General features: G+C 41.5%; 1 protein-coding gene across 19 annotated transcripts; it reads left to right on the top strand.

Moving 5' to 3' along the window:
- The first annotated feature begins 72 nt into the window (after nt 1–72).
- Nucleotides 73–23,076, top strand: LOC109878474 (RNA-binding protein Musashi homolog 1). 19 transcript variants are annotated; one of them, XM_020470738.2, is made up of 15 exons: nt 73–201; nt 543–583; nt 1,449–1,530; nt 1,688–1,772; nt 6,713–6,754; nt 7,461–7,553; nt 13,029–13,077; nt 13,730–13,812; nt 13,918–14,035; nt 14,921–15,001; nt 15,682–15,738; nt 18,775–18,831; nt 20,066–20,199; nt 20,855–20,900; nt 21,067–23,076. In XM_020470738.2, exons 1-14 carry the CDS (start codon nt 143–145, stop codon nt 20,894–20,896), a joined length of 1,023 nt encoding a protein of 340 aa, XP_020326327.1. In that variant the 5' UTR covers nt 73–142; the 3' UTR covers nt 20,897–20,900; nt 21,067–23,076. The 19 variants fall into 19 exon arrangements, 15 of the variants coding, with proteins under 15 accessions (XP_020326327.1, XP_031675203.1, XP_020326320.1 ...); XM_031819343.1 differs by having other exon boundaries at nt 20,066–20,220; XM_020470731.2 differs by having other exon boundaries at nt 20,045–20,199.
- The last annotated feature ends 2,256 nt before the right edge of the window (nt 23,077–25,332 follow it).

The raw sequence follows: 25,332 nt of genomic DNA, 5'->3' as shown, positions 1-25,332 counted from the left end.
CAGCTCTCCTTGAGCCCGATATACTCCTCCCTTCTCTCTGCAACAGCCCGTTCCCCCCTTAAAACCCTTGGCCAAACCCCCGCCCCATCACTCCACTCTGCCTGTTTTTCCACACGGTACAGTCTGAACACACGGGCACGGAATGGAGATGGAAAGGAGCCAGAGCAGCCTGTCATCCACGGACTCCCCTCACGATCCATGGTAAACTTACCTTCCCCGTCGGCTCTACCTAGTGCTGAGATCGGATACACCTTCAAGACAAGCCCATGAGTTGAAAGAAACTTCCTATTGGAGTATTGAGATGAAGGAGAGCATGCTCGCACTTTTTGTGTTGTTGGTAGCAGTGCTCATCTTCTGAGAGACCGCTCATTCATAGTATTTTTGTGGACAGAGAAAATATATTTTGGTTTTAATAACGGTGTTATAACTTATAATAACTTATATAACGGGTCGACATTTCTAAATAATTTAACTGTCCTCGTTACCTAACATCAAAGCTTACATGTTACATTTACACTTTTGCATGTGTTCTTTTTTTTTAGCAAAATGTTTATAGGCGGTCTCAGCTGGCAGACGACACAAGGTAAGCTTATTATCGCCTCAAAACTTTATCAAACTTTAAGCCGTTTATTATCTTATACAATTCTCAGTTATGAAGCTGTTTAAAATACAAAGTGAGAGTTGGAAATAAGAATCTGTAAAAATCATTGTTTTGATTCAAGATTTCTAAAAGTGATGAATGAGTTGTGCTACTTGTAGGCTACTGCTCTCGCTTGCGGTCTATATAAATCAAATCTGTGGTCCAATGCTGAAATCAAAGCGCAACACAGATCAGAAGCCTACAGGGGGATACAATAAAGAATGCCAAGTTGAAAATAAACCAATCCTAAAGTAATTAGAAAAAACTACAACTGGCCTTAGGCTATAAATCCGTGAAAAATGTGTGGCATTTTGGAAAAGGAGTTTACAAAAGTTCTGATCGATAAACCTTGGCAACAGGTTCAAGACAATAATTCAAGACAATAATTCCAATAAGTCTTGAACAATAATTCTTCAAGACTGTTCAAGACAATAATTGCACGCTTATAACGTAGTAAGAGAGCTTTTCTAGCATCTCTTGGGGGATGACTTTTGTCCAGATTCTGTCATTGGATCATAATTGACTCTTTATGCGGTAAGTAGGTTGATGTAACTTTAAGGGAGCATGTTCTGTATAGGCTGTCATTGTCAACTTTAAACATCCCTTATTTTACGTTCTCATTTCTGGACACTGGACAGTAGCATTGTTGATGTCTGAAGACAATCACAGACTGCGACCATCAGAAAGTTTAACAATGGTGGCTACAATTCTGCCGTAGTAGGCTATATGTCACACACCACCTGCTGTGGGCTTATGCTACGGACATACATTTTTTTGGCGCACAATTTCTTACTATTCTTTATTTCAGAGGGATTGAAAGAGTACTTTTGCAAGTATGGCGAGGTGAAAGAGTGCATGGTGATGCGGGATCCAGTTACAAAGCGCTCGAGGTGAGGGAGGCGTCCGCGGTGCAGCGCCCTATTAGAAAGTCACAACACAACAGTTCAACTGCTAGTAATGATATAGGTCTAGTTCATTCACATTCAGATTATTATCTGTGTCGATTCTTTGTGCTTAATGATTGTATATTCTGATCTTTTTTTGAAGGGGTTTTGGATTTGTCACTTTTGTTGACCAGGCCGGTGTGGATTCAGTTTCGGCAGTAACCAGGCATGAGTTGGATTCAAAAACAGTGAGTTATTAAACTACTAACAGTGTTCATGTAGACGAGCATACTCTTATAGTCGTATCACTTCCATTTCACCCAATACTATTACTGTTTCCACTCTCAAGAACTAACTGAAACATTATTGCAAATGGCTGTAGCAGTTTGGTAACTTTGAATAGTCTTTTAGACATACACTACTTGTTCTACTTTTTTAAAGTTCTTGCATCATCTCTAGGAAATAAGTTGAATATAAATAAAACAGGAAGTAAATATAGATAGGCCTACACTATTGCCTTTATATGGCACTATTAAAGAAGTTGCCATTACTAACTTTAATTTAAATTGGACTAATAAACGAGGCTACTAGTAAAATACTTTGGAATGCTGTTCCCATTGTGATTTGCAAGTGTTCTTCACACGTGAAGTGTAATGGGATCTAAAATGTACATGTTGAACCATGGAGGAAAGCTCAGGAATAGACTGGGCTACAGAATGTGCTCTCTCTCCCCTCACCCTCCCACAGTGAAACAGTCAAGAAAGTGTTACTCAGTGTCAATTTCCATGGTAACTGGGGGACCCAGACAGGGTTGTGCTCAATAGCACAGTCTCTGCTTCATAGCAAACTCATCATCAAACATTCCGCATGCTGTTTTGTGTTTCACTTTGCAAATATGTCTTATGTGAACAAATCTATTAATTAATTTGTGCCTCTGCACCCTGAAACCAGTAAGCTGCAGATGTTGATGTAGTTGGGGCAAGATAGTGATTTTCCTAACATCATATAGGTGCTATTCCATAGGGAGTGTCAGAACAACCACTACCATATGGAATGGCATTATGATCACTTGTGGGAAAACTAAAAGACATTTCAGAACCTCATTAGCCAAATCAAAGATTGCCCCATTGTTTCAGACATGACCTGTTTCTACGTGTACATGTGCGTGAGGGAATGTGTGTAACTTGTGTTTGTAAACTCTGTTGTGTGTGTGTGTGTGTCTTTGTCAGTAATGAATGTGGGCTGGTCTGGGAACAATGCTGCCCGTTGGTCGCCATAGGGACGGCTGAGTTCCCCCTTACAGGGTGGGAGTGGTGGTGGCTGTGGGTAGATCAGTGATGGCTGGGGGTAGATCAGTGATGGCTGGGGGTAGATCAGTGATGGCTGGGGGTAGATCAGTGTATTGAAGTGTGTTGAGGCTCTTTCTCCCATTTTGTGTTTGGAGCGGGACACCATCTCAACATATCTACAGATACACACAAGGAAGATTTGTAGACACTTAAGAGGACACCACTCAGGAAGGAATGAAGGATTAAAAGGGGTCATAGTTAGGGTGGAGCACTTCATGGGATGGGAACGGGACAGTTTCAAAGTGGTACAGTAGTTTTGCACAAGCATTCTGTACAGAAGTATGGAAAGTGGTTTGTGTATAATCAATATACCAAAGTCTGACCAAATCAAAAGTTACTGCAGCAGTCTGATTTGGCATGATGATAACTTAATGGTTTTAATTGTTAGTCGCCATGGCTTTTTTGTCTCCATGATACTTCCCTCCAAAGAAAATGGACACAAAACCAACATATTTAAAAATGATAATTTCTTCAATACCAAACTAGCCAACAGTTTAAGCTCATAGCAAAACCCTAGAGCAATAATAGGTTAGATCAATGTGATGTCAGCTGGAGGGAGCTTGGCTGAGTGTGGTTGGTAACAGGGTGGGACTGTGCTCTGCATGGATGGTGCTCTGTGGCATCTTTAGAGTGTGTGTTTCTGGCAAGGAGAAGGCTCAGTGACCAGCGGCAGGGGTGGGATGGTGAGTAGAGTAGGCTTTAGTTTAGAGAGAATACCCTGCCCCCTCTCCTCTCTCTCAGCCACAGGCAGGTTATCCTGTTAGAGAGTTCTCCAGTGGCAACAGAAAGAATGTGCCATGCTCTGACAGACTGAAATGCTCCAGGACAAGAATGGAGAGAGGTTTACTCAGACGGGAGAGTAGAGGGCAACTATTCTCAGAGTTGGAGAGGAATTAATGGACTTTTATTTGTAGCTGCTAGCACACTGTCTGCTAGTGACTTGAGTAGCCCATCTACCCATCTATGCAGAATTATTATATTATGTTGTTGTAAGATTATACTAGCTCCCCATGGTGTCTACAACTAAATGTTCTTGGGTCCTAGTTGACACAAGTTGACGGAGCGGGATAGACTGGTTGGCTGCTATGGGATTTTGATAGACATGGCCCTATCTGAGTGACATTGGACGTTAAAGGTTTAGAATAGTGTTTGTGGGAAAATTTGTTTTACAAGATATTATGTCATCCTACATTTCTCCAGCATAGCTTTAGCACAATGATACTTCAATAGGCAGATATACAGTATATTGATGATAAAAACAGTAGTTACATTTCAAGTGCTTCAAGTTACAGAGTGTTCAAGACCCCTGCAGCTTGTAGAACATATTCTGTCTAAACATGGAGAACTGTGTCTGTCGGACTCAGTCCTGAATATGGACATTGGTGCAGTCCCACACCTGCTATGCACCCACAAGGCAGGTGCTCAGTCCTAAGACAATGAACATATTCACCTGTCCTCAAAATCATCCAGGTTAGATCAAAGCAGTTTGAGACATCCTAAAATCAATAATTCTATTGATTATAGAATACGATGTTTCAGTTCACCCTAATGTGAAGAGACTTACAAGCTGACCCAGAAGGAAGAAGATGAGGAGGAGGAAGGGAGGGAAGGTGGCAGGAGGGATCACCCCATCTGTGATTAGTATGGATATACAAAGCAGCTAATAGGATTGAAGGAAAAATGCTTGGGTTGTACTTCTGAGTCACATATATGTTACTTGACAGTGTGTTTGACCCCTGAGTTTGTGTGTGTTGCTAACTAAGGCTGGGTCGTGCACCTCACCAACTGTTGCCTATGGTTGGACAGTAATTGATCAAAGGGATTGTTCTGATTTGATAAACCCCCTTGCCTTGTTCTTAGACTCAGCTCTGTGGACGGTGGGGGTGAGCCTGGGTTACGGCCTGTCTCTCCAACACCAACACCGCTGCCACGTTTAGCATCCTGGAACTGTTACCATCTAATAAATATGTGATCATAAGATTTTTTATTCAATTTGCATGATTATGTCTGTTATTTTGTCATAAATATAGAAGAAAGGGGGCATTTCATTTTTTCTAAAAATCAATTGTTTATTCTGGACATGAATTTTGTTTAAAAAAAATAATTTTATTAAAAAGTTACCTCACCTGTCTAATGTCCATATTTCCCCCCATGGATGTGTGTTGGTTGCTCTATGTTGATTTTGTCTGTTTGTTTGTTTTTGAATGTGCACAGGAGTGTTGGACATCAGGAGGGTTGGTGACTGGAGGTGACTATCAGAGTAGTCTAGAGACCATAGAACTAAACAGTAGACTCTGCATCCGATACTTCGTCCAGTCTAGCCTAGCCTTCTCACACTGCTCTATAGAACCTGCCGTGATGTCTACACTACACATGTAGACTAAACACGGTACTTTACTCTGGTAAACACATGTGGTTTACCATAGAGGCTCTAGCTGTTTACTGTAGTTGTTGCTCGTCCCCGTCATGGTTACTGACTAATATAGTGCTCTTAGCACTGTACTGTCTTACTGTCTCGTAGCATAACAACAGTACAGCGTGGAGTAGTCTAGTCATTCTTTAGTTCTGTTAGATCAGTATAGACTAATACTATAGCTAGAGGTCTCCAATTGCTGTACTATAGTCTCTATAGTTGCATCTTTTTGGCATGGTGTAGTTACTCTTTATCCAATCTGAGTAAATTACTATATTGTAAATGTATGAATTCAAATGGGTTTGGCTTTTGTGTTACTGACAGTTTATGTAGTTGCATTGTTATTATATTTATTTAGTATTATTATTATCATCATCATAAAATGTCCAATATTTCAGTCTCTGCACTGTAAGTGATAGCTTAGCTCTCACGTATACTGATGCTTTTAGAGCAGAGGTCAACACAGTGGAAGAACTGAGTGATGAAAACACGGTTGATTTTTAAATAGCGCACAAGATCATCATATTGTCTTAGTGGGAGAGGGAGGCAAAAACAAACAAACACAAACAAAATGAGGCTGATGTGCTGTCAGTGTGTGAGGTTGATGGCTCTCTCCTCTGTTTGCATCCGTCCATTCTCCCTCCTTGTCTTCCTCTGTGCTGTTTCTCCCTTTCTTTAGCTCACTGTGTCTGTCTCTTTCTCTGTCCTTTTTTTGCGGAGGTGAGATGTGTTTGTGATTGTAGTGCCTGTGTGAGATTCCAGGAGATCACATGTCACATGTTGGTGACGAGAGGAGGAGAGGGCTTTGGAGGGCAGGCGGGCCAGAGAGGAGAGGCACCTCTGTGCCTCTGTCACTCCAACATTCCCACATATTCTACCTGCACAAGCACACCAATAGATCAGCACTTCTGAGGTTGGATCCGTGTTCAGTACATCTGAGACCAGCTCTGGCCAGTGCACGGTGTAGGCCAATTGGGTTATTGTTAGAATGAAGTTAAAATGAGAATTAGTTCCAAATATACCAGCAGATTCTTTCAATTCAAAACATTTTATTTGTCACATGCTTCGTAAACAACAGGTGTTTTCCAACAATGCTGAAAAGAGAACATTTCTTCAAAGAGAAAGCACATTTTATACTCAACATTTGTTTCACCTTCTATGCCCCACCTTGTGGAAACAATTACCCCTCTATCTATCCTCTACTTGTCTTATTCCTCTAGGTCTCATAATGACCTATGTACTGGTGTAGCATTATAACCCAAACACCCATGCTAAGGAACCCTTACAGGATGAGGCAAGGAGCAGCATCAAAGAGACCATAACCATGGACTTGGTTCACACAGATCCACCTGATTACATGGGCTAGTTGATCTGTATTGAGCTGTGTGTGTAAACAGGCCTTTCTCCTCTTAACTCCCTCCTCTAGATTGATCCGAAAGTTGCGTTCCCGCGTAGAGCCCAGCCCAAGGTGAGTGAGCCAGTCTAGTCATTATTTGTCAGGGCTTAATCAGTCCAGTGTGAATGACATTGCTGGGAGGGAGCAGGTTAGCCTGTGCTTGCTGTGTTTAGCTCTTCACATTCTATCTGGGCTAATGCCTTGTAATGAGATGAACATGACTGCTCCTGTGACATCACTGTGCTCCGTACACTCTTATGTGATCAAGTGGCTTTTGTTAACACCTTATACAGCACAATAATGTACATGGTATATTCTCAAGAGCCTAAAGTGTATACGGCAAGTTCCCCGGCATTAATGCTGATTGTGGTAGCAGAAGTAATTTTCTACGTAAGCAGTGCAATAGTATGTTAATAATGTACTGTACTGTTGGTCAGGATGGCATAAAGATCAACATAAAGTCTATGACCATTTTGTGGTTATACATGGGCAAAGCTATTTCATCTGATTCCTTTATTTGTCATGCAAAGCGATCTTTTAGGAGCTTTAGGGGAGATTGGAAACATGCCTGCTCGTGGTTTTGCCATTGACACCTGAATTATTTTAGAATTTAGACGAAACACATGAGAGATGATGACACAAACATATGATGGACAATACCAGGCTACCCAACGACAGCCACCATTAATGGTTGATCTTAACCCTTGATTTTATCACAGTTACTCATTCATGAATTCATTCTCCATCCATTAATAAACTGACCCATTTCTCCTTGCAGCTAGTGACTCGGACCAAGAAGATTTTTGTTGGAGGTCTGTCCGTGAACACGACCATCGAGGATGTTAAGGCGTATTTCGACCAGTTCGGAAAGGTAAGCAGCATGTGAGCTAGTATTGCTATTGAATGTGACTTTTTAAAATGTTTTATTTAGCTTGCTAGGTAGTTAACGTTAGCTAGCGCTAGTCGGTTGTACCGGCACCAACACTTCGGTATTTCTCCTCCTATAGCTTGGCCTCAAGCTTCTTTTTAAATGGTGTGCCAACATGTAATTATTCTTTATCGTTATATTCAGATCCCTTGACTTTTTCCACATTTTGTTACGTTACAGTTTTATTCTAAAAATGGATTAAATTGTTGTTTTTTACCTCCTCATCAATCTACACACAATACCCCAAAATGACAAAGCAAAAACATTTTTTTTTTAAATAAAACAAAAAATATGAAATATTACATTTACATAAGTATTCAGACCCTTTACTCAGTACTTTGTTGAAGCACGTTTAGCAACGATTATAGATTTGAGTCTTCTTGGATATGACACTACAAGCAGGTATTAGGGGAGTTTCTCCCATTCTTCTCTGCAGATCCTCTCAAGCTCTGTCAGGTTGGATTGGGAGCGTCACTGCACAGCTATTTTCAGGTCTTTCCAGAGATGTCCGATCAGGTTCAGGTTGGTATTCAGTCCAAAGAGTTCAATCTTGGTTTCATCAGATCAGAGAATCTTGTTTCTCATGGTCAGAGTCCTTTAGGTGCCTTTTGGCAAATCCAAGCGGGCTTTCATGAGCCTATTACTGAGGATTGGCTTCCTTCTGGGCACTCTACCATAAAGGCCTGATTGGTAGAGTGCTGCAGAGATGGTTGTCCTTCTGGAAGGTTCTCCCATTGCCACCGAGGAACTCTGGAGTTCTGTCAGAGTGACCATCAGGTTCTTCGTCACCTCCCTGACCAAGGCCCTTCTCCCCAGATTGCTCAGTTTGGCTGGGCGGCCAGCTCTAGGAAGAGTCTTGATGGTTCCAAACTTCTTCCATTTAAGAATGATGGAGGCCACTGTGTTCTTGGGGACCTTCAATGCTGCAGAAATGTTTGGGTACCCTTCCCCAGAGCTGTGCCTTGACACAATCCTGTCTCGGAGCTCTACGGACAATTCCTTCGACCTCATGGCTTGGTTTTTGCTCTGACTTGCACTGTCAACTGTAGGACCTTATATAGACAGGTGTGTACCTTTCCAAATCATGTCCAATGAATTGAATCTACCACAGGTGGACTCCAATCAAGTTGTAGAAACATCTCAAGGATGATCAATGGAAAGAGGACGCACCTGAGCTCAAATTCGAGTCTCATAGCAAAGGGTCTGAATATTTATGTAAATAAGGTATTTCTGTTTTTTATTTTTAATACAAATTCATAAAACCTGTTTTGGCGTTGTCATTATGGGGTATTGTGTATAGATTAATGAGTAAATAAATATGTATTCCATGTTTAGAATAAGGCTGTAATATAACACAATATGGAAAAAGTGAAGTGGTCTGAATACTTTCCAAATGCCCTGTAGACTTGCGATACATATTGTATCTGCACCTGAGTACTGTGACAATTTTATAGCGTGATGTCCCTGGCATTTCCCAGCCCTAGTACAGTCATGTCAGTCATTCTATACCTTAAAGAGCTATTTATAACTTGTCATAAAAGTCCAGATCAACTAGCCCATGTCAGCTCATGTTTTTTAGCTAGGTTTTTTTAGCCTAAAGATTTGGTTGTAAATGTTTGAGTCACTTAAATATCACATGAATACACATTAGACATGGCAAAATGTATAGAATTGCAAGAAAATGTACTTTAAAACTGCACAATATCTCTGCACCCATGACAAAAATGTGTAGAATTTCAGGAAAAAAGCTTTAAACCTGCAAAATGTTCTCTCTGCCGACAACAGTTTGTGTTATGAATAGTGCCTATAGAAATAGATGTGGCGGGTGCACGTGCAGGGGTGGTGTGGGATGTTCCCAATGCTGGAAGGGCGGCCTGAGTGAAAAGGTTTGGGAACCCCTGTCCTAGTAAACGTCTCTAAATCTCATAGCCATTAAAACCAGTAGATAGTAATAGTGCTGACGTCATTCACGTATTCCTATGGAAAACTCCTGATGGCGCATGAAGCCGGAAGTATTTGAATTTGAAGGGCGCCTTATTGCTGAATGGGGCTGGATGGCACCAAAAAAATCTTTACATGTCATTGTGAAAGTGGCCGTAGCTAGCAAAGGATCATGGTCGATGTAGTCATTTTCATCCTGCCTGAGAGAGTGAACCGGCAGCCTTCTCGTAGCCTGCCGACCCGTGATTGGTCTGTGTCAGCAAGTGGTCCTGTGTGACGACAGATGTAGTAGATCACTATTTAATTAAATATATAGATTTGTAGCGAACTTTTAAATAATTCACCTTGGGGATTTATGCCGATCGTAATTTACATAGGCTTTCCTGTCCGGCTTTTGGCACGGCTAGGTTGCTACACAGTAGCCGACCAACAGAGCTCCAGACCGGACACTGGAGGGCTGGTGGATCTGTTTCTTAGACTGTGTTGTTGAGGGGAGGAGGGAGTGGAGATGAGTGTGATGTTGTATCCTCCTCCATGGCAGTGTTTTCCTCAACACGTCTCACATCTTTGTTGTTTAGATGAAACTGATTGCTGAGGAAAGTGTAAAAATGAAGTGGAATAGAAGAGTTGCCTTGGAAGGAAGGAGAGTTACTTGTGGGAGGGGTGGAGGAGAAGAGGGATAGAGAGAGTAGAACCAGAGTGGACAGGCTTAGGGAGGTATGGAGCACTAGGCTAAGTTAGGGAAAATAGGGAGAAAAAAGTTTTGGAGTGAGTGTGTGTGGCAATGGTGGGGAGGGATTATCAGAATCTGAATTAATCTGATGTAACAGCTGCTTCTACCCCAACCCCCTCCTGGCCCATTACCGTGGTGACCCGGCTTGCCCATTGTCCCCAAGTAATTCAGCGGGCAAGGGGTTTTGTGTTGAGGGTGGGGGGGTGTCAACCCAGGAGTTGTGTAACAATAACACTCGTTGACCAACGGTCAAAACAGACCCAAACCAACATACTTTTCACTTCCAGCCTGTCATCAGTTCATAGATAATTATTTGAATATCCGTAGTTTACTGTTTTTACTCTTCCCACCATAGTTTCCAAGGGTCTTGAAATGTAGACTGGAGAGAATAAATGAAGGGTGAGTGATAGAGAGAGAGAGAGAGAGAGAGAGAGAGAGAGAGAGAGGGAGGGGAACTAGGCCAAAGAGATGGGGTGCAGGGATTTAGTGGGACTATTAGGTATTTGAACAAAGCTAGGCAAATATTTTGTTAGTTTGTACAGGAGTTTAGTATTTATAAGGAGGAGCACTTTTACTCCTCTGTTGAATCTTCAAAATATTCTTACTTTTTGTTGACACTGTACTTATTTTAAACAGGCAAAACCTAAAATAGTGGCCGCAGGTAACCTACAGAAGTAGGTACGGTGCAATTCAATAGGAAATCAGATAACCCAATGAGCCTGGATGCTAACTAGATTAGCTTTCAACCCCAGTAATAGGCTGAGGCAAAGCTCATTTATGTAGTTTAGTCAGCCACTAGCCAGTCTAGTCTAGTCAGTCAGGGCAGAGTTTGATTATGTAATATTACATTCGAAGTCTTGATAGTTGAAATGGTACTTCCTGTATCTATCATATACAATACTGCATGTGACACATGAAATGCTTCACTCCCAATCATAAAACAGCATGAATGGAATGAGAGAGATGGATGGATTGAGAAATGTAGGCTCCAGCCATCCATGGAAGTTCCTGATTATACTGCCTCACTGGACCTTTTGTATTCTGTCCTGCTCTGGACAAGGGGGTGGAGAGAGAGATGGGGAGAGAATGACAGGGAGGATGAGCGGTGGAAGAGGGAAATATTGTCCAGTGCGCCATTAAAAGGTCCCGTGTTTGAAATATCTAGATTTAAAGGACAGTTAAATGTTAAATGAGGACATTATTGCTGTTTTAACTTTGAATTGCACTGGGTGCTTGTGGTTCATCTCTGTTGATGACTCTATAGCACATGTGAATAACATATCTTACGTGTCAGTTCTGCCTTTTTGCGAGTTTTAGATTTCAGCATATAATTCAGCTTCTAATTCAGTACAGTTTGGTGGTGTAAACCGTGGAGTGACGTTGTCTGTGGTGTTTCATTGCTGTGTCATGGGGCTTGGCCTAGAAAGAGGCAGTCCTGGTTAGGGAGACAGGAGGGGTGATAGGGAAATGTCAGAGTGGAAGGAGTCAGTGATTTGAGAGGGCTAAGACCAACAGGTCTTCTTTCACACTGGCTGGAGGCACTCCTCCCTCACCCTTGACCTTTCTGCGTGCAAGCTGCCCAATGATATCCCCAATCACGAACACACACACACACTCACTGACACTAACACAATGTACCAGTTCTGGGTGGAACCGTATAGGCCTGTCAATGGTTCTGGCAAAAAGTTAGGTGGAACCATGTACACCCTTCAATGGCTTTATTACAAATCGAAACACATTTTATGTGGAAAAGGAGTTTATTAGAATTTAGGAGTTTATTAGAATTTTGGAGTTTATTTGAATTATAATAGGTGTGTGATATTTCATGCTTTTTTAAATTCGATTTTGTATTGAAAGGTGTTAGTCTGTGTTCAGTTGAAGGATATACCTGGGTCTCTTCACTTTGAAGGGGGGACAGAGAGGGAGAGAGAAAGGGCACAAGGAGAGGAGGAGTTATGGCTGGCTCTGCCAACAGACAAAGCCTCCACACCTCTTTGTTCTCTTGCTCCCATTCTTTGTCTCTCTCTGTTCTCCTCCCTCCCTATTTTGTCCCATACTCTCAGTCTCCACCTTTATCTCACGACACTGTATCTTCTCTCTCACTCTCTCTTCCTCTCACTCTCTCACACACACTCATCTCTACCTCACTATGGTCTATTCTCTCCCCAGTCCCTATTTTTGTCATCAATTCTATACTTGCCCACATTTTTACTTTACTTATTGTACCCCCTTACCACTCTCTCTGTTTCTCTCTCTCACCCTCTGTCTCTCTCTCTCTCTCTCTCTCTCTCTCACACATTCTCTCTCTCTCTTCACAAATAGTGCTTGTTGCCCGATAAAGCTCTTTAGGAGAACTTCTTGCACAATTGCCATGGGAAGGGCAAACTTTCGAAAGTAGGGGGAACAAGGATGGATTATGTCTTCTTTTTCAAAGAGATTGCGACAATGCAGTTCAGAGGCAGGAAATCTAACAGTGAAGGGTTTCTAATTCTGGCCTGAATGAAGCCTTTCCTAGCGACCATCTTGTGCCCATGCACCACAAATGTCCCCTCAAGATTTCTTCAGGTTTTTTTTCTTATTATCCTTCCCTCTCCGCCTTTGTAACCCCCCTCCTCCTCATTCTGCCCTTTCTATCCATCTGTTGCTGAGCCTCCCTGCAGAACTTGAGAAGGGATGAGGTCAGACAATATGGTGCGAGCGTGCGTTGTTTGAGGTGTGTACAACTCTGTGTTTGTCTCGTCTAGGTTGACGATGCCATGCTCATGTTTGACAAGACCACCAACAGACACAGAGGTGAGACTCCATCTCTGTATCCTCAACAACAATTTTTTGGTCATTTAGCAGACACTTTTATAGTTATTGCATTCATCTTAATGTAGCTACGTTAGACAACCACGTATCACAATCGGAGTAAGTTAAACTTTTCTCCAGAAAGCAACTATCAGCAAAGTCAATGCTAGTAGGAAAAAACCACTACCCCCCCATAGGCTGAGCAGGAAGAACTGAGCATGAGGAGAGGAACGAGGCTAGGCTAATTAGTCCGTTAATCGGGATCAGGTTAAAGCCTCCTTAAGCTCCTCCTCCCCACCCTGGGCCTGATCGATTATGACAGCCCACCAGCTTTACTAGGCTGAGGGAGGAGGGGAGGCTCGCTGGCCTAGCCAGGAGGGATGGGAAGGAGGAGGGGATGAGCCAGGAACAGCACCCCAGAGGGGGGAGGGTGCCAACATTCTAAGCAGTTATTACAGGACCTAATACAGGAGGGGGTTAGCAGCAGTGCATTAGCCCCACACTCTAACCCCCTAGAGACAGTAGAAGGGATTTACCCAAACTTGGGTCTGAGATGTTCAGTAATGGGAACAAGAGCTTTAATCCATTGTGTCCTGCACAATGCTTCACGAGTTGAACCTCCTCACATACATGATTTGTATTTTGTCTACTCCAGGATTTGGCTTTGTCACGTTTGAGAATGAGGACGTGGTAGATAAAGTGTGTGAGATCCACTTCCATGAGATAAATAACAAAATGGTGAGCTAAGAAGGGCGTAAATCAATCCTTCGTAATTCAATACACAATGTAATTGTGAGAGGTACAATTGTTGACTGTTTTTTTCCCCTCTTGTGTTTCTGACAGGTGGAGTGTAAGAAGGCTCAGCCCAAGGAAGTGATGTCACCCATGGGCTCGGCCAGGGGGCGCTCTCGGGTGATGCCCTATGGCATGGACGCTTTCATGCTGGGTATCGGCATGCTGGGTAAGCTCATAGTGACGATGAGGACGACAGTAATGCCAACGATAATGATGTGGCCCCTTATATCTTGTTACTCCGTATCGTCAAATGATTTTGAAACGCTGTAAAGAATCTTCTCGTAATATCATATTTTACATCATGTGGAGATCATTTACCACAGAAAGTACAGCCGCTAGGGGACAGATGTCATACGCTTTATAGGATCATATCCCCATAATAAGATCATTCCATACTTGAGCCTGAACTGAAAAGTCTATTAAAACATGTACTACCAAATGAGTTTAATGTTGTACCCTGGAATTTATGCAATCTATGGTCTTAGGGTAAAGTAGTGCTTGTATGTGTGTAATATTGCTATTTATGAAATCCCAAATGACACATTGGTTTCCTTACCCTGTAAGCAGTCAATGGACAAGGTATGACAGCAATCCATGCTTTGGCTTAGTTTCCAAATGCTAATATTTTAGCATTTGTGGCAAAAATCCCATTGAATTTATGGTACCGATATTAGCAATTTTCACCAATTCATGGATTGCTGTTATACCTTATCCTTAGACTGCTTACAGGGTAAGGAAATCAGCATGTAATTTTGTCATTTGGGGTTATATGACACCACCATCATCTACTGTTCAGTCTGAGAACTGCAATATTCACAATGACATTGGCAGGACAAGGGGAATTATAGTCAAGGATACAGTTGTTAAGTTAGATCAACTGTGGGCTGAGCATACACACACTAAATATCCTATTGGCTGATCTAGACTAGAGAATGTCATTGACTGCATTGTTTCTATGAACCTGTTGTTACATTGACAGTATCCTCTTTCACAGGCAGGGGGCAGCACTGTTTCACTCAAACACAGACCCATGACTGTCCTTTCACCATAGGTTACCCAGGGTTCCAGGCAGCTACATATGCTAGTCGAAGTTACACTGGCATCACCCCTGGATATACCTATCAATTCCCTGGTAAGAAGCTACTCCTCCACCCATTCATACTCCCTTGAGTCAATCCTGGCCATTTTGCCCGTTCCCTGGACCATCACTGATCAGTAGAGGAGTCCAATCATTTGACAATGGTTGTGTAATTCTTAGGATTTATTCATTTGCAGTTGGTGTGTGTTTAGACTCGTCATACTGTATATAGCTCCCACAAAATACAGACAAACTCTTTAACCAATACACACACATGCCTCCATGGAAGCTCATAAAGCACTCTGTGTGTGTCATTGGCTGCTTGTAAATATCAGGGAGTGGAATTACATATGCTTTGCATGCTTTGTGTGTGATTGTATGTGTTAGAAAGAGAGAGAGAGTGGGTGTGTTTGTGTTTGTGAGGGCCAGTATATTCTTAATCCATCCTAATGTATTAGGCTTGTATGACCAGTTAGGCAAATGAATTCTTCGGCTACGTCAATCTGCCACTTCCCATTCCCTCTCTTCTTTCATTTCTTCCTCTTACTCCATCTCTCCAGCTCAGTGTTGTGTTCCCCTGTTGTCACCCTAGTTGTGTGTTCCCTGCAGGTGTGTGTGTGTGTGTGTGTGTGTGTATGTGTGTGTCTGTGTGTCTGTGTGTGTGTGTACGGATAAGTGTGTCCCTTGCCTCACTGGTGGTGTGTTTCAACAGCACTCTGATGTTTTTGTTCTAGAATTCCATTTAGAGAGGACCCCCCTTCTGACATCATCCCACCCCCCTGAGCTCACAGGTCAGTCCCTCCTCTGGCCTTTACAAGCAGCTTGCTGTCAGTCTGCTACACTCCCCTTTACTGTGCTACAAACGAGTTATTACACAGTGACACCAGTAATTACGCAGTAATTACATACTACAGAGTCGTGGGCTTGCACTCATCAGTGTTTTTGTTAATATACACTACCGTTCAAAAGTTTGGGGTCACTTAGAAATGTCCTTGTTTTTGGAAGAAAACACATTTTTTTGTCAATAAAATGACATCAAATTCATCAGAAATACAGTGTAGACATTTAAATAATGACTGTTGTAGCTGGAAACGGCAGATTTTTTTTTTTTACCTTTATTTAACCAGGTAAGTCAGTTAAGAACAAATTCTTATTTTCAATGACGGCCTAGAAACAGTGGGTTAACTGCCTGTTCAGGGGCAGCACGACAGACCTTGTCAGCCCCCGGGTTTGAACTTGCAACCTTCCGGTTACTAGCTCTAACCACTAGGCTACCCTGCCGCCCCTAATCCAAGTTTATCATTTTAAAAGGCTAATTGATCATTAGAAAACCCTTTTGCAATTATGTCAGCACAGCTGAAAACTGTTGTTCTGATTAAAGAAGCATTACAACTGGCCTTCTTCAGACTAGTTGAGTATCTGGAGTATCAGCATTTGTGGGTTCGATTACAGGCTCAAAATGGCCAGAAACAAACAGATGCCTCACAAGTCCTTAACTGGCAGCTTCATTAAATAGTACTCGCAAAATACCAGTCTCAACGTCAACAGTGAAGAGGCGATGCTGGCCTTCTAGGCAGAGTTCCTCTGTCCAGTGTCTGTGTTCTTTTGCCCATCTTAATCTTTTATTTTTATTGGCCAGTCTGAGATATGTTTTTTTCTTTACAACTCTGCCTAGAAAGCCAGCATCCAGGAGTCGCCTCTTCAATATTGTCGTTGAGACTGGTGTTTTGCGGGTACTATTTAATGAAGCTGCCAGTTGAAGACTTGTGAGGCATCTGTTGCTCAAACTAGACACTCTAATGTACTTGTCCTCTTGCTCAGTTGTGCACCGAGACCTTCCACTCCTCTTTCTATTCTGGTTAGAGACAGTTTGCGCTGTTCTGTGAAGGGAGTAGTACACACGGTTTGTCACGGATCCCTCCGGAACTTTCATCACACACACCTGTCCCCTATTCCCACTGATTAGTATTTGTATATACAGTTGAAGTCAGAAGTTTACATACACTTAGGTTGGAGTCATTAAAACTCGTTTTTCAACCACTCCACAAATTTCTTGTTGATAGTTTTGGCAAGTCGGTTAGGACATCTACTTTGTGCATGACACAAGTCATTTTTACAACAATTGTTTACAGACAGATTATCTAACTTATCATTCACTGTATCACAATTCCAGTGGGTCAGAAGTTTACATACACTAAGTTGACTGTGCTTTTAAACAGCTTGGAAAATTCAATTGGAGGTGGACCTGTGGATTTATTTCAAGGCCTACCTTCAAACTCAGTGCCTCTTTGCTTGACATAATGGGAAAATCATGGGACAATCATTGGGTTTCAACCCTGTGTTTTTGTGTACGTGTTTGTTTGGTCTTCGTCCCCGTGCCCTTAATCGGCACGCCGTAATTTTGGCTGAATAAAAAAAACTATTACGCATTCCTGCGCCTGTCTCCCGGATCATTCATGCCAACATGACAGCGCTGTACAAGATCTTCAGTTTCTTGGCAATTTCTCTCATGGAATTGCCTTAATTTCTCAGAACAAGAATAAACTGACGAGTTTCAGAAGAAAGTTATTTGTTTCTGGCCATTTTGAGCCTGTAATCGAAACCCACAAATGCTGATGCAGATTTGGCATGGGTCCTCAGATCCTCAAAAAGTTCTACAGCTACGCCATTGAGAGCATCCTGACTATTTGCATCACTGCCTGGTATGGCAACTGCTGGCCTCCGACTGCAAGGCACTACAGAGGCTAGTGCGAACAGCCCAGTACATTACTGGGGCCAAGCTTCCTGCCATCCAGGACCTCTATACCAGGCTGTGTCAGAGGAAAGCCCTAACAATTGTCAAAGACTCCAGCAACCCTAGTCATAGACTGTTCTCTCTGCTACCACACTGCAAGTGGTACCGGAGCGCCAGGTCCAAGAGGCTTCTTAACAGCTTCTACCCCCAAGCCATAAGACTCTTGAACATCTAGTCAAATGGCCACCCAGACTATTCGCATTGCCCCTCCCCTCTCCACACCAATGCCACTCTCTGTTGTCATCTATGCATAGTTACTTTAATTAACTCTACCTACATGTACATAGTACCTCAACTAATAAGGTGCCCCCGCACATTGACTCTGTACTGGAACCCCCTGTATATATTGTTATTTTTACTGCTGCTTTTTAATGACTTGTTACTTTTATCTCTTATTCTTATCAGTAATTTTTTTAACTGCACTGTCGGTTAGGGACTCGTAAGTAAGCATTTCACTGTAAGGTTTACACCTGTTGTATTCGGCGCATGTGTCTAATAAAATTTGATTTTGATTTGATGCTCCAGATACTCAACTAGTCTAAAGAAGGACAGTTTTATTGCTTCTTTAATCAGAACAACCGTTTTCAGCTGTGCTAACATAATTGCAAAAGGGTTTTCTAATGATCAATTAGCCTTTTAAAATTATAAACTTGGATTAGCTAACACAACTTGCCATTGGAACACAGGAGTGATGATTGCTGATAATGGGCCTCTGTACACCTGTGTAGATATTCCATAAAAAATCTGCCGTTTCCAGCTACAATAATCATTTACAACATTAACAAAGTCTACACTGTATTTCTGATCAATTTGATGTTATTTTCTTTCAAAACAAGGACATTTCTAAGTGACCCCAAACTTTTGAATGGTAGTGTACCTGCATCACTATGTAGCTCCATATGTTAGAGTTTTGACATGATGTCGATGATAATGGTAAAAGTCATTTTCTGACTGACTTGTCTAGAGAGGTCATGTATGTTTTTGTAGCCTGAGGCTGGATGTGTAACCTGTTGTACCTCCTCTTCCCTGTCAGCCATTCCTCTGTCGGCATACGGACCAATGGCAGCAGCGGCAGCAGCAGTAGCTAGAGGTATGTCGGTGCTGTTTAAGATGAGGGACGACGATTTTTCTTCTATTACAGCATATTGGATGACTGTCATTCATATTCCATTCACCCAGTTCAATGTAACAGTGATAGGTTTAGGCCACTACATGATACTCAGATTCTCCCTATACCCATCATGAGGTTGCTACAACATAGCCTACGAATAAACATTTACAATGTAGGTGCACAGGTCCAAGAGACAAATTTGAGTAATCAAGGTGACAGACAGTGACACGTTCAATACCGTCTCGCACATCAAGCTCAGGGATGGGCAACTGGCGGCATGCGGACCAATTAAAAACTAGAACTTACTGTTGAGAGTTAGAATAATAGAATACACAAGGTGCAATTTTTTCACTCAATTAGATCATGTCAACTAAAATGTTTTTGATTGGTAAGTTAGTCTAGCGGCCAGCTATCTAAACTTTTAGTAAGCATGGTCGATTACTGACCGGTATGGGGCCCTTTGATCATCAGTTATCATATTAAAAATGGTACACATTTGCCTCCACCCCCTGGCAAAATGTGTAGAATTGCAGCAAACTTGCTTTAAAATGGCAACATTTTCTCTACGTCCCATGGCAAAATGTGCAGAATTGAACAAAATTAACTTTAAAACTTTTTTCCCCCTCTTCGCTGTCACGAAGGGGGCCGCTAAAATGTTCTAGATTCATTCTCTGATCATTTGATTGGGTGGATTACACGTCAGTTCATGCTGCAAGAGCTCTGATAGGTTGGAGGACGTCCTCCGGAAATTACTGTGTAAGTCTATGGAAGTGGGTGAGAACCATGAGATTTTGTATTGAAGTCAATGTACCAAGAGGAGGATGGAAGCTAGCTGTCTTCCGGCTACACCATGGTGCTACCCTACAGAGGGCTGTTGATTCTACTGTAGACCTACTTTGTAAAACAGTGTGCTTTAATTAATTATTTGGTGATGTGAATATATTTAGTACAGTTTAATCAAAAAAGGAATACTTTTTTTTAATGTTTCACAATTTTTCTGAAATTCACTGAGGAGGATGGTCCTCCCCTTCCTCCTCTGAGGAGCCTCCACTGGTATGAGGGGTTGAAAGACTGAAAACCTCTGTCATCTGTATCTCTGCCAGGGTATGACTGAATGGAGAAATTGTCTGGTTGTTGTACAGTATTTCTTCTGTGACTGTCCACTTATTTGCATCTGTATTTGATATATTAGGCTCCACCCCCTCTCGTTCAGGAGGGTTCCTGGGAACCAGCAGCCCTGGGCCAATGGCAGACTTGTATGCAGCAGCCAATCAGGAGTCTGCTGTCAGCAGCTACCTCAGCGCTGCAAGCCCCTCCCCAAGCACTGGGTTTGGCCATAGTCTGGGGGTAAGACACAGCCCTTATCACGTAGGTATTTTAGACCCTATTCATTTTTGGTAATGCAAACTATCTGTTCAGTTTGTCATAGGAAGAATATCTATGCCTCATAGCAGTGCTTCTAAGATGTTGATCTTGGCATGTGTTTATAGATTGAATGCAATATCAAGTCAAATCAAAAATTCTTTGTTTGAAATAGATAGATGAAAAAAAACAATTTCATAATTTTTAGAATAAGGCTGTAACGTAACAAAATGTGGAAAAGGTCAAGGGGTCTGAATACTTTCTGACTGCACTGTAAATACATATCCGGTGAATAAACAGTGTAACTAAAATGTGATGTACAGTAGTAGAAATATTAGAATGAGCTATGTCAAGAATACACTTTATAAATACACAGTACAAAACCCCATAGTTATGACTGTATGAGCAACTGTTTGTCATTGTGTGACTGACTTTAAAGGTCAAATGAACAAGTAAAGTTGCTCTCGTGTAATGATATTCTATCTATACTGTCTATTTTGACAGACTTGTCTGGCAGATTTGGTGAGGGTTGTATTATTGTATTGTTGAGTGTGATATTGGTGTTGTTGGTGGTTGTGTTGTGTTGTGATGACTGCGCGCGCCCTCTAATCACTCCTGTGTGTCTGACTGCTCCCTATAGGGCCCTCTGATTGCTACGGCTTTCACTAACGGCTATCACTGAGAGAGTGAGTCTGCTACTACACCCACCCACAGCATCACATACTCAGAAGTGTCATGTTCCATTCAAATGAATCACTCTAACTTTCTGTACATTTATTGTAACAAATGTATAGATATGTTGTCTAATAGAAACATGAAAATAAAATAAACATTGTCTCCATTTCTCCGCAGCTCTGTGATCTGAGAGATGGAAGGAGTTGAAACTGCTTTGAGCTGATCCGACTCTCTATGGTTACTCCTCTCTGGCTGTGTGACCCTGCAGTTTGGACCCTGACCCTTGACCCCTGATGTCCCCACCCCTCCTCCCGCTGAGGATCTCTCTTCTTCAGACTTCCTGTGTTCTGTCTTAACATCACCTCCTGTCTAACATGTTACTGTAGTTAGCAGAAAGGAACAACAACCTTTAAAATGTTTCTGCTTGTATTAGAAAGACATACAGATAATTCTAGCTACTTTCTTCTTTTGTTTTATTTCACTTAAATGTTTTGTGAAAATTGTAATGTAATCTCATATGTCTTGATTCTTTGTTTAGTTTTTGGGATTTTTTTTGTCAGAAGGTGTTTTATTGAGAGGCGGAGAGGGAAAAAGAGTGATCTCCAGGTACGAAATATGTGAAGGACTGGAACAATAATTTCTATTGAATAAGTGTATATTTGTCTTTTAGTTCATACTGAATTTTAACAGAAAATGTCTGATTAATGAATTAAAAAAAAAAAAACGTATTTCAATGTTGAAAATGTATATCTTGGTAGGTTTTGAACAAGCATTTGTTATACTAATAATGATCAAAGTAACAAAATTGATAGTCATGAGTCTATTTCCAGTCAGATTGAACCGTGTGATGTCTGTTTTTGTAAAATATTGTAAATATAACTGTATTTTGGATTCTGCAAAAAAATGAAGGGTGTTGGGAGGGCAGGGGAAATGGTACGATGGTATTTGTTTTCAGCAGATGGTTTTATAGTTTCATTGGAAACCCAGACTGGAAATCCAGACTGTTCCATATCATAGTATAATAGATACGGGAGGTCAGTCATCATCACAGGTATTGTCAGACACAAACTGTGTTTTTGTCAAGTCAGTTTTATCATTCTCTTTCCACTGGACAACATTCATGACACTAACATGAAGTTATGATATAGTTTTATGGGAGGGTTTATTACTGATGTATTGTTTGATTCATATTATTTAGTTGTCTTGGTTGTGAGCCTGACCCTGTCAGAGTGAAAGGGTTTTCTCCTATACTGTGAATTCACCCAGGAATCCCTTTTATCAGCACTGGGAGAGAGAAAGCTTGAGATGTTACATTAACGTGGGAGACGCGGGTGTTGGGATACTCCTTTAATATGAGAAAAACTAGCTGTTTCTATCCTCATTACTTGGTACTGTTTTATTTTATTGTTTTAGAATGATCATTTTTTTTATATGTAATGGTTGTAAAGGAAAATGAAGGACAAGGATGCAGAAACAGTCGTAAAACAGTTTCACAATGGTACGATTTTACGACTCAATTCTTCTGCAGATTGTGTTGATGTGTGTGAGTGCGCGTTTGTGTGTGTGTGTGCATTGTATGGCTATATGTGGTCACACTTATTGGCATCATGTGTGAAATGTATTGTCAGGGAATGGATACATATGTGGTAAATGTGAACGTATTACTGCTATTTTGGTTTGTTACTGAACTTCCTTGTCTCTTTCGGTGTGTGGAAGGGATTTGTTCATTTCTAAATGAGGTGGTCCTGAGGCTCTTCCATGATGAGATTGTATGTATTTCTCAACCCCTCCTCCACACCGACAGAGACACTACATATCTACTGGGCGACACAGACTGTAGCCATGAAACTCAAAAGAAGCAATATACTTTTTTAAGAGAACTCAAAATTGTTTTGTTCAGAAATTTTACGTTGTTGCACTGGGAGGTCAAAATAAAGTGTTTTAATGTTATGGTTAGTTTAAGAAAAAGAGGCACTGTCAATTTCTATCACCAAGTTGTAGATTTGGATATTTTTCTAAGCCTGCTGGTTGCCACGGTGTTGCAGCCTTTGGATTCTGTGTTTACTCTGAAAGGTAATGTTCTTGTCAACACTGTAACCCTCTTTCAGTTATTTTTCTTCCTGTTTTCTTTTTTTTCTTCAGAAAAAACACTTTTTAAAATTCCTAATAAATTATTTTAAAACATTCCATTCATTCTTTGCGTTGTAACTGTCTTTCCAAACATTGTTTTGATGAAAAGGTTTAGAAACCGTATGAGAGGAGGAAGGGAGGGGGTAGTTGAGTTGATGGAGAGGCGGACCAAAATGCAGCGTGGTTTCTATTCATGGTTCTTTAATAAAGACTCTACACATGAACAAACTAACAAAACAAGAAACGTGAAAACCCCAAAACAGCCCTATCTGGTGCAAACACAGAGACAGGAACAATCACCCACAAAACCCAACACCAAACAGGCTACCTAAATATGGTTCCCAATCAGAGACAATGACTAACACCTGCCTCTGATTGAGAACCATATCAGGCCAAACATAGAAATAGACAAACTAGTCATGTAACATAGAATGCCCACTCAGATCACACCCTGACCAAACAAAACATAGAAACATACAAAGCAAACTATGGTCAGGGTGTGACAAATGGATTGATTTAAGCTCCAAAAGGTGTAGCTACATGAAAAGTAAACACGTTGACATAACATGACTAGTATACTGTATGTCAGATATAAAGGGATTGCAGCCTCTTCATAGACTACTTTCAAGGTTAGGAAACATTCAAGCAATTTAGTCATTTAGATTAACTAGCCCCAATGTGTTATGCATCCATATTAGAAATGTAAGCATAACGGAAAAGTATATTTAAAGTAGTCAAAGTAGTGATTCTTGGCGAATTGCCAGTAAGTTACTCTTCTGAGCCATTTACAATGGGCAGAGGCACACAAACATCATGGTCCATCACTTCTCCATAATCTCCCAACCTCCAGCACCATGGGGCTTGTTTGAGTAGTAAGGCTGAAGCACGCGACTGCTGTTGAAAGTCGAAGAGTGAAGTCGGAGGAGGTGCATCTGTATACAGCCGAAAGTGAGACACTGATGTAGTTTTCCAACAACAAAGCTCAGTGCAACATGGCAGTGTTGCCATAGTTTTAAAAGGCTTTTACATGTAATGTGGAAATAAACATGTCTCCAACCCCATATCACACACTAAATATGTGCGTAGCCTACATTATACTGTCAATTGGGGAGAGAGAGCCTCAAATATATCCACTGTATACAAGTGAATTGCAGCAAAGGTACTTCCTGTTTCAGTCATGTTTTTGGTCCCATTCGCATGGGTCAAACAAAAACACAAATAGTGCCTCCAACAATGCAGGCGATGGCTGCAAGTTGCCGCTAGTGACGAGCAACTGAAGAAAATGTAAATAGACTGCAGTCGAAACTTCAGGACCTTTTATCACATGGTTGTTGTAAAGTTCATGCAGTCGACATGTATGTCACGCCCTGATCTGTTTCACCTGTCCTTGTGCTTGTCTCCACCCGCCTCCAGGTGTCACCCATCTTCCTCATTATCCCATGGGTACTTATACCTGTGTTTTCTGTCCCTCTCTCTGTGTGAGTTAGTTTTGTTCGTTCAAACCTACCAGTGGTTCCTGGTGCACCCTGTCTTTGCTATAGTCCCTGTTTTCTAGTTTTGACCGAGTCTGCCTGCTGTCCTTTGCCTCTACTCTAGATTACCGACCTCTGCCTGACCTGACCCTAAACCCACCTGCTGTTCCGATGCCTTACACTCTCTCTGGATTATTGACCCCTGCCTGCTTGACCTGTTTGCCTGTCCCTGTTTAAAGAATAAACTTTTGTTTCTTCAACACTGTCTGCACCTGGGTCATACCTTAAAACGTGATAATGTAGGTACAAGTCGGACAATTTATATCCCCACAGTGCAACACACTGAAAGTTGGTCACGGATTTAACATAAATAATCCGATCAAACGCACCCCATGTCTCACGTAGGCCGTCATTGTAAAATAAGAATTTGTTCTTAACTGACTTGCCTAGTTAAATAAAGGTTCAATAATAAATATGCTCTTATGAAGTAAATTACAGTGCATCGAGAATGGTGTTATTTCTATCAGAAAAAAAGCAAATATTTTGATGGCTTTCTTACATTATCCCTAATATTCTGAACTCGTTCTCTCCATATATTCTAGTGAGTCTGTGGACAACATTCAAACTAAAAGGTACACTGTATTTAAAGGGATGGCTTCAGATAAATGTACTGAAAACCCTATTGAATCAAAACTCTATGAGAAAATCTGTTGACAGCAAGTGGGAGGGTTTTCAGCTGTTGAATTACATGTATTCAATGCGTGCAAGGGAACCACGCCTGCAAAGCCCATTGAGCACAAGGTAAGCCTGAATACCAACTACTGAGAAGTGTGTAGGAAAG

The sequence above is a fragment of the Oncorhynchus kisutch genome, linkage group LG3, assembly GCF_002021735.2.
Source record: "Oncorhynchus kisutch isolate 150728-3 linkage group LG3, Okis_V2, whole genome shotgun sequence".
Taxonomy (NCBI): Eukaryota; Metazoa; Chordata; class Actinopteri; order Salmoniformes; family Salmonidae; genus Oncorhynchus; species Oncorhynchus kisutch.
This window is presented reverse-complemented; position numbering and strand designations above follow the sequence as displayed.